Source organism: Sparus aurata, chromosome 1 (assembly GCF_900880675.1).
Source record: "Sparus aurata chromosome 1, fSpaAur1.1, whole genome shotgun sequence".
Taxonomy (NCBI): domain Eukaryota; kingdom Metazoa; phylum Chordata; class Actinopteri; order Spariformes; family Sparidae; genus Sparus; species Sparus aurata.
This window is the reverse complement of record NC_044187.1, coordinates 6,547,519-6,556,724: the sequence shown is the minus strand read 5'-3', so window position 1 is coordinate 6,556,724 and position 9,206 is coordinate 6,547,519. Positions and strand designations below refer to the sequence as shown.

The following is a 9,206-nucleotide window of genomic DNA, read 5'->3' as shown; positions in this document are numbered from 1 at the left end:
GATGAATGGAACGCCGTCTTGTAGTCGTCATCAAGGACGAGCTGCAGTTTCTGAATCACTTCTCATGAGGTAAATCAAGTCTTAAACACCTGAGATGGGAAAAAGACTTTCAGAATTTCATAGAGGACGGCTGGAAAAAGTCCTACTTACTATTGATCCAAGTTAGAGATGTATGGCAGTAACAGAGGGGGGCATGTAAGGAAACACACAGTTTTATTTACGTTTTACACAACTTCTGTCTTGACTGACTTCTGTGATTCTGCACCACTCGGTTCCCACGATGTGTAATATTCAGGCAACAAACTCAACAACAGTTAAACAGTATTTTACACTTTTGCATTTTATTCTACTAAGTGACAGACAGGTTTGTCAGCTGAACACACATGTGTGAGTCAGATTACAACTTAAGATGTGTCAGTAGTGTTTGCACAAAGGATTAATCATTACCAGGTCGTACGATGCGTCACTGTTCTCCAAATCCATGAATCCAAAGTTTCACTTCTGATTTTGAAGTCACGTTTCCATTCAATTTGTAATTTATAGACTCTTCTGCCACGGTAAGACTCACAAGTCACGATGTGTAAAGATCAACACATCGTCGGTTTCTTCGTTAAAAAGGATGCTACTGGAATCAGGTGTGATATTCTTCTCCATATGATCACATTTAAATAATTTATTTACAATGTAATGAAAACGTTTTTACTGTTGAACACAAAAATAGAAGGAAGATGGCAGAAACAACATGAGTTTCCTCACCTGCAAAACATCGGCATCGTTTTTGTTTTTCTTCACTCGGCGAGTGTGGAAAGAAAAAAAAAAGTAAAAATCTCGCCTTTGATTTTTACAACTGAATACTCATTTTAATTGGTTTCTACTTAGAACTGAAGATGTAACACTCCTAACAGGTTCGCTCATCAGTATAACACATTCATGACGTTACATTCTGCAAAGAACAAAGCTTCAAATTAAAATTCACACATTTCTGAAATCAGAATATTTCCACTGTGAGCAGACAGGCGAGTTAACCACTACAGCTTACAGCAGATCTCTTTTCACTCTCACAAAATGACAAATTGACCTCCATTCACTGAAAACAGACAGTCCCATTTATCTTCACCCAGCCTCATTGTCCTGAGTCTGAGTCTGAGTCGCTGTAGTCGGCCACAAGAGATGTGACGGCTCCTAAACTTCTGTCCGGCTCCTTCTCTTTCTCTTTCCCAGAGTCCTTTCCGTTTGTCAGTCCTTCCTCTGTAGTTCTGACATGTGTCTCCACGGAGCCACTGTCATGTGTCCCTGTTACCTCCTGGTCCACCTGTGTTGGTGATAAACGTTGGTCTTCCTCCTTCTGAGAGACCTTAGAAAAATCTCCATTACACGTGTTGGTTTCAGGAAGCGACCGTCTGCGAGTGATGGTGGCACAGGGCTCAGGTTTGACTCCCGGTCCTCCTGTGCGTTTGCGGATCAGGGTGCTTGGTGAGGAGCTCAGCGCTTTGGCCACCGCTGCTTCTTTCCCCTGCAGGCCGAGCTTCTGCAGCAGACTGCCTGCAGCGCCTCCTGGTGAGGCTGAGGGGGCGCTGAACCAAGACCGAGTGGAGATCTCTTTCCTCTTGCTGTGCTGCTTGTCATCGTAGGCTTAATTGACGAGGGGAATAATGAGAGAGAACCATGATATTAGAATTCAAACTTATTCCAGTATTTAAAACATAAATTCCTACTTATAAACTCTGGGTACATCCAGTCCACCCGACTTAATGAGGGAGCATTTGTCTGACATCACACAAAGGCAGCACTCATGGGGAGGGTAAGTACAGTAGTTGTTTTAGGCGAGTGACTGGAATATTTAGATACATTGTCGAGCATAAAAGTGCCATAAAATAAAACATATGATGACGTTTGTTACCTCCTGTTTTGTTTATACACTTGCCAAAGAGATATAATGTTGTGACGGCTTACAGTCAGGCGCCTGGAAGGTGAGCAGCGCCGCCAGTCTCTTGTCCTCCTCCTTCTCTGGCAGCAGTGGGATGGACAGGTTGGTCCTCATCCTCACCGCGTTGTCCGTCTCCTCCTGCTCAGCTATAACTTTCTTCTCCGTCTGCACAGCCATTCAAAGCAGAGACGGCAGGTCAGTGGCACAATGCAAATACAATCTCACAGCAGGGTTATAACTGAATGTGGTTTAGCTGCTTCATGTGCGGCTGGGAGTCATTTTCTCATTATCACAAAGACAGACAGTGATGCTGCAGTCGTCTTAACAACATTTGGAGAATATGATCCTGATGATGAACACTTAACTGCATTAACACAGCAGTTACTAACACACACGGTTACTGTCTTACCCTGAACTTCCTGCGGAGGCTGCTGTTGAGCTGGAAGTCGTCCTTCCAGGTGGACTGGTATTCCTGGATCTCCGACAGAGAGGGCAGAGCCTTCTTAAGCTTCTCCTTGTCTTTCCCGCCGTGGTCAAGTTTGAACATGGCATCAGTCTCCAGTTTCTCCTTCTCTGTCCGCTCTGTCAGGTGGCAAAAAAACAAGTTAAACAATATTAACCCCGAACCGAAAAGCCTCAAGGCAGCGACGACATAATGACGTCTTCAGTTTGAGATGTGCATGATCCAAAGAAAAACCTTAAATGTCTTTGTTATATAGCTGTTTTGAGCTGCAATGATGCCAATATTTTTTCTGATCTGCAGCCTAAATCGTGTACAGAACTGAGCAAGTCATTTATCTTTTGATTGACACCGAACACAAATCCTTTACCTGTGGTGAGGATCTGCTCGTTATCAGCCATGTCCCAGCGTTCCTCCTTCCTGTTCGCTCCAGTTACTATCACATAGTCGCAGGTCGCCGGGTCGGTCTGCATCTCGATGTAGTTGACGCACAGGTGACACTTCATCCTAAACCTGGTTGAGGAGACAGAAAAATATGCAAACATTTTACGTTTCACCTTTTCATTGAGGATCATGATGATTCTCTTTTGTTTAGAGACATATGTAAAGTTCACATCAGCAGTAAGCCAGGCTGTCTGTGATTACCTGTAGATTGGCGTGGTGTAGTAGTTCCCCACTTTCTTCTTCTCAGCATTGTAACGGACGCCTGTGCAAGAAGTACAGTGATGTTATAAAATAAAACAACACTACAAGGGTCTGAAAATAACTAAATGGGTCGTGTTGTTCTTCAAACTTACCCATGCCGATGTGATTTTTGCAGCCGTCACACCAGATGTTGTAGGGCATCTCAAACCTTAATGGACAAAAGCAGTCACATACCAAAACATGTGTTCATCTTTCAGGGTCTTATTTGTTTTACAGTACTAATTTTACATGTCCCCATGTGTATTAGATCTATGAGAAGCTCACACTCAGATTAATCATTTCTGTTTGTGTGTGTACTGACCTGATGATGAGGATGCCCTGGGACAGTTTCCTGGCCCTCTCCCGCAGAGCGTGAGTTCCATGGTAGCCATTGAGGGATCCATGCTAAAGTGAAAAAAAATATGTAAATGTGGCTCAGCATCTGGACGCAACGGGTAAACTAAATATGACTGAAACACACGCTGGTCTGTGTGATCATACACACCTTGGCCGGATCAAAATCTGGAGGGTAGTATTTGTTTGTTCCTTTTCTTTCACCCTGTCAAGAAAACAGTACAATAATGAAAACTGAGTATGTGAACATATTTCCTTCTGATTTTTTGTATCTTGACCCACAAGGGTAAATTCTGCATATTATGGCTCACCATGGTGACAGCTGGATCTCTGCACCAGTAATGGATTCACCCTTCACAAGAGGAAAACAAAGTTAGGGCGCATGTAACCGACACATATACACTCAGCTGCCAGTTTATTAAGTCCACCTAGATAAAGCTATGGTCGGAAGATAAACTGATTCCATAACACAGACGTAATTCTACACAACCACCTCTCTGTGTAATACAATACAGATTAGGAGCAAGACAAACAAACATACAGCTGTATTGAAAACCTCTCTAAAACATGTTTGACAGAAAATTGAACATTAAAACCTTCATAAAAGTAACGTTTGGATTTATAGTAGGACTGTTTTAGACTTTGATAGTTTTGGCTGGATAAATAACATAATTTTAAACGTTTGCTAACATTAGCTAGCTTGTTGATAGCAGCTAGCCTAGCTTCTGAGGAAAATGGCCAATAAGCAACTTTTTTTTTTTTTTTTTTAAGATTGGTGAAAACTACAAACAAGACTATATTTGAAAAATGTAGCCAGATAAGTTATGAATCAGTACGGATCTGAAGCTAACTAGTACAGACCAATGACGTTATAAACAGGTACAGACCTTCACCAAACTTCATTTAAAAAGTGTAAACACACAACGTTATGTAGTGTAAACAACTAGCTAGCTTTATATGTCTGGACAGCTAACATTAGGTCACTGCATGTCTGACAGATGAGTGAGCAAGCGGTATATGTCGACGGGGAAACGCTTAACTTTCACTGTTTCACAGGGTAAATAAAAACATTATATTGGCAGATTTCTGCACAGAGTTTGGTGCAACGTTCCCCCATTAAGCTAGCTAACGTTAGCATGAGCTAAGTAGCTAACGTTGACTGTGTAACGTCAGCGCCCGCTTCGGTCAAATATGAACGACGTGTCGCTAAATGATGACGGCAAACAAAACCATTGTTTATTTTCTTTAAATGTGCTGCTGTCATATTTACACCAGAGTTCAAACTTTAACACGAATACTTACAACTGTTCGTGTAGCAGCAGAAACAGCTAGCAACCAAACACCAGAGGGGCTGATGGGTAACGGAAGTGGCGTCACGGCGCAGAGGATTCTGGGAAGCGCCGGTGTCAAGAAGGAAAACGTGCTCAGCGCACAGCACAGAGAGATATTTCTGTTTTTTAAAGCTGTTTTTCGTCCATGCCGCCAAAATGAAAACGGAGCCGCACAAACGTTACATCTGCTCGTTTCCGGACTGCCCGGCGGTTTATAACAAACAGTGGAAACTGGACGCGCACTTGTGTAAACACACCGGGCTGAAGCCGTTCACATGTGACCGCGATGGCTGCGGGAAGTCGTTCTGCAGCAGCTACCACTTGGCCCGACACGATCTCAGCCACAGCGGCGTGAAGCCCTTCCGGTGCACCGTGGACGGCTGTCAGGAGTCCTTCACCACCAACACGAACCGGGTCAGACACATGGGCCGCGTTCACACCCAGGAGCAGAAGAAGTACGTGTGTAAACATGAGGGCTGCGGCCTGGAGTTCAGGAAGAACAAGCAGCTCAAGTCCCACATGTGTGAGCAGCACACCCAGCTGCCCCCCTACCAGTGCACCTATGAAGGCTGCCAGATGAGATTCACCTTCCCCAGCAAACTGAAGCGACACGAGAAGGTGCACAGAGGTTACCCCTGCAAGGAGGAGGGCTGCAGCTTCACTGGGAAGACCTGGACAGAGTATCTGAAGCACAGGAAGGAGCAGCACAGGCTCGTCCTGCAGTGTGACCAGTGCAGCAAGGTGTTCAGGGACTCCTGGTTCCTGCAGCAGCACCAGCGAGTCCACGCTGACACCAGGGTGGTCCACAAGTGCCCGAGGAGCGACTGCGACAGGTCCTTCACCACGCTCTTCAACCTGGAGAGCCACATCAGCTCCTTCCACGAGGAGCTGCGGCCCTTCGCCTGCAGCCACGCGGGCTGCGGGAAGATGTTCGCCATGAGGCAGAGCCTCCAGCGCCACAGCATCGTCCACGACCCGGAGAGGAAGAAGCTGATGAAGCCCCGAGCCAAAAGATCTCTCGCCTCCAGGCTGAGTGGCCACAAAGACACGAAGAAAGCGGTTTGTAAAAAGGTCAGAGAGCCTGAACCCACACAGAGGAAGCCGGATCCACCTGGTTCTGTGGAGCTGGTGTCGCTCCTGCAGGACACGTCTCTGCTGTGCGGTCCTGCTGCAGACATACATGGACTGACTGCTGCTCTGACTGCACCGCTGACCGTCTAGAGTCAGATGAAGGACTTTACAGCAACACCTGGAGGACAGCAGGCACTTTATAAGAGCATCTTTGAAGTATTATCATTTCTAACTTTACAAATATTCAGTCCTCAATATTTATTCATCAGCAAAACGCATCAGGGGTTTCTTTATTCTGGACAAGAGAGGTGGTTTGGTTGTTTCAGGCTGGAACTTAAAGGAGCCAGCAGCCAGCTGAGTCGATGCGTTACCGGCTTTATTTCAGGTATTTCTGTAAACGAGAAGAAGGAAGAAGAAGAAAGTCACTTCTGTTTAGCGTTTCGTCCTCCTGTGTGTCATCAGCTGCACTTTTCTCTCTGTGTGTTCAAATGTAATTTTTGTTTTTGCCACTTCCGAAGCCATTAAATCGTCCAGATCCTCCTCGTGCCACTTGTATTTAAGAAAATATATTTTTCCATGTGTTCGTAAAAATGTCAGAAAATATAATGTCGCAGAAAGACTGTTTGTAAAACAATAAAACCCCAGCGGTTGTCTCTCTGAATCGACCTCGTGTCTGATGTGTTTATTACTGCACTTATTACCCAGAAAAAACTTTTATATCACTTAAATTCTGTCTGTGTAGGAGTTTAAACCCCCAAACTGTAAAATCTGTCTGTTTTTAAAGTTCTCTGTTGGAGAATATTTCACTGCTGCTTGTTTTTTAGACATTTATACAGAATATACAACCATTTTCTGACCTGCGTACACACACACGTGCATAGAACTGTCATTTTAACATGAACACTGCTTCAGTTTGTGTTCTGCTGTGAAACCCATTGATTAGTTTTTTACAGTTTATATTGGAGTTGCAACAATTAGTCGATCCAAAGTGAACTTATTTCCAAATTAATTTATAATTTTAGTCAATATTTCCAGCAGAAAGGTCGAACGTTTGCTGCTCGGCTGTCATTCTTGGGTTTGAGGCTGTTTGGATGGAAGAAGCAACATGAAGAGCGTCTGTGGCTCAGGGGTAGAGGCAGTCTGTTATTGAAAGGTCGCTGGTTTGATTCCCCTGGTCTGCATGCTGAAGTGTCCTTGGGCAAGACATTGAACCCCAGACTGCTCCTGATGAGTTGTTTTGGCACCTTGCAGTGAATGAATGAAATACTGTCAGTCGCTTCGGACAAAAGCGTAGATGTAAGACGTCGCTTTTCATTAACTAAAGTCAAAGATGAACCAATAATGAAAATAATCATTAGACGCAGCCTCAGTTTATATCTTCATCTTAGTCTTTAAAAATGGCAGCTGCAAATAACCAGCCAGTGTGTGTGTGTGTGTGTGTGTGTGTGTGTGTGTGTGTCATATCAGTGAACTCTTAACTGTGCTGAGCCAAGATTGATCGATACCTAATTTCCCTTTGGGGATTAATATATATAATACTCTATATATATATATACTCAATAAATGCCTGAGTAGCTATAAAATAAAATACTGAGGTGTGCCTGTTACACTCCACTGTGACAGCACAGTTACACCATGTGGCCAGAAGTAAGTGGACACCCTGGTCTACTTAGTGTTGTGCACTTTTGTTTGTTTTTTCATTCAGGAAATTGTTTTATACCAATTTGGTGTTGACAGTGTTGTCAATAGAACCTGTGAGTCATATTTCAGAATCAGAATTCCGTTATTAGTCCCACAAACAGGAACATTTGTGTGACAGTTCAAATCACAATAAACAATAATAGTTAAAAAATAAATAATTTAATATAAAGAAATAGAAATAGACTTGTATATATATATATACTATGTACAAATATATATAGTGTAATTATAGACAGTGTGGCAGTGTATTGTTTTTAATAAATAATAAATATGGGTATAACAAAATGAGAAATGTGTTATGTGTAGAGTTTATATTGCACAGTGAGGTCTACTGGGAGCAGTGCTGATTGTAGAGTCTAACATATCTGATTAAAAGTAGTGATATCCTATTAAAATATACACTTATTAAAAGTCAAAGTCATCCATAAAGATAGCACCTGAGTCTCACAGTATCTTGTAACAAACAAGTCAAATGTACGAGAAAATTATCAAAATAAATGTTTAGTTCCAGTTTTACTGGAGGAAAAAAAATCTGTCAATAAAAAATAATTAATCTAAAATTCTAATTTAAATGTGCTACTTTAGCTCTGATGCTACACGCGATCTGCAACTAAAGTTATCAAATAAATGCAGAGGAGTAAAAGTATAATATTTGGCGTCATGGGAGTATAAAGTAGGACAGAATGGAAATACACAAGCGAGATATAAATACCCAACATTATTATAACAACAAGTAGAGTACTTGAGTAATAGTTCTCAGTTACAGTCCATCACATCGACCTCATCCAGCAGCGGCATGTTCAACAGCCACATACGACACTTTGTTTGGGTGTCCGCATACTTTTGGTGACTTCATGTCATCGCGGCCGCTGATGTCACCAACCTGCACATCTTCAACCAAAGAAGGTGTGTCAGAGAAAAGAACCTGCGGATTCTTGTGCCGTGATGACACGCGTTGGAGAATCTCAGCAGATTTACAGCGTAAACAGCAGCCGCTCCGTGCGAGTTTGAGATTCCGGGGCTAAATCCTCCTCCCGATATTTCCCGTTACAGGAAGGCTGCTCCCCACATTCCTGCCCCGCTCAGCTCAGACGAGCCCTACATGGACTGACTGTCTGACCAGCTCATCCAGGAATGCACGGCAGAACTCCATCCCATGAATATTCTTACAGTCTGAGTGTAACATGTAGTGTCTTCAAATCATTTCCTCCTTTAAAAAAAGCTTCCTACGTGACTGGTGGAGCGATACAACCTGAATTCTTCATCGCGCTGAACAAATGCTCAGATTTACAGTAACACTACCATCATTATACACATCTTGGTCGAAAAGCATTAAATTCTGGATTGAGATTTTGCTACAAAGCGACACAAATACAGACGTTTCTCCTGTTTTCTTTCATAAACTCGTGCTTGTCTCATTTATTTGTATCATTTCTGCTTATTTTTAGCCGTTGAATCTCACGGTTATTCCACACTTCAAATTGTTAATGTATAAATATAGTTCACGCTCTATTTTTACGGCTACATACAGTGACGATACTAGACCAGTTTTAATAGGGGGGCCAGGTTGGGGCCGGCTTTTTTCCCGGGAAAAAAAGACAAATCCTTCATTCAGACACGAGATAACCTATATGACCATTTGTATCATATTTGATACGCAAGTTTCTGAGACCTCTAT

The 9,206-nt window shown here is 42.9% G+C and overlaps 2 protein-coding genes across 2 annotated transcripts; one reads left to right on the top strand and one right to left on the bottom strand.

Annotated features, from left to right (window-relative positions):
- Positions 1-317: 317 nt before the first annotated feature.
- yju2b (YJU2 splicing factor homolog B) lies at positions 318-4,820 on the bottom strand. Its single transcript, XM_030427178.1, has 10 exons — positions 4,728-4,820; positions 3,737-3,777; positions 3,577-3,630; positions 3,394-3,476; positions 3,185-3,240; positions 3,033-3,093; positions 2,758-2,900; positions 2,337-2,509; positions 1,954-2,092; positions 318-1,632 (listed from the first exon to the last, which is right to left on the bottom strand). The coding sequence occupies exons 2-10, from the start codon at positions 3,737-3,739 to the stop codon at positions 1,124-1,126; spliced, it is 1,221 nt and encodes a 406-aa protein (XP_030283038.1). The 5' UTR covers positions 3,740-3,777; positions 4,728-4,820; the 3' UTR covers positions 318-1,123.
- Positions 4,821-4,873: 53 nt separating this feature from the next.
- LOC115587364 (transcription factor IIIA-like) lies at positions 4,874-6,492 on the top strand. Its single transcript, XM_030427201.1, has one exon. The coding sequence runs from the start codon at positions 4,913-4,915 to the stop codon at positions 5,975-5,977; it is 1,065 nt and encodes a 354-aa protein (XP_030283061.1). The 5' UTR covers positions 4,874-4,912; the 3' UTR covers positions 5,978-6,492.
- Positions 6,493-9,206: the final 2,714 nt, after the last annotated feature.

Excerpts from the sequence above, each read along its gene's own strand:
- yju2b (XM_030427178.1), bottom strand. Across the intron at positions 3,241-3,393 it reads CAGGGCATCCTCATCATCAG|GTTTGAGATGCCCTACAACA; the intron begins GTCAGTACACAC and ends TTGTCCATTAAG. Across the intron at positions 2,901-3,032 it reads TACACCACGCCAATCTACAG|GTTTAGGATGAAGTGTCACC; the intron begins GTAATCACAGAC and ends CTCCTCAACCAG.
- LOC115587364 (XM_030427201.1), top strand. The coding sequence starts at position 4,913 with ATGAAAACGGAGCCGCACAAACGTTACATCTGCTCGTTTCCGGACTGC.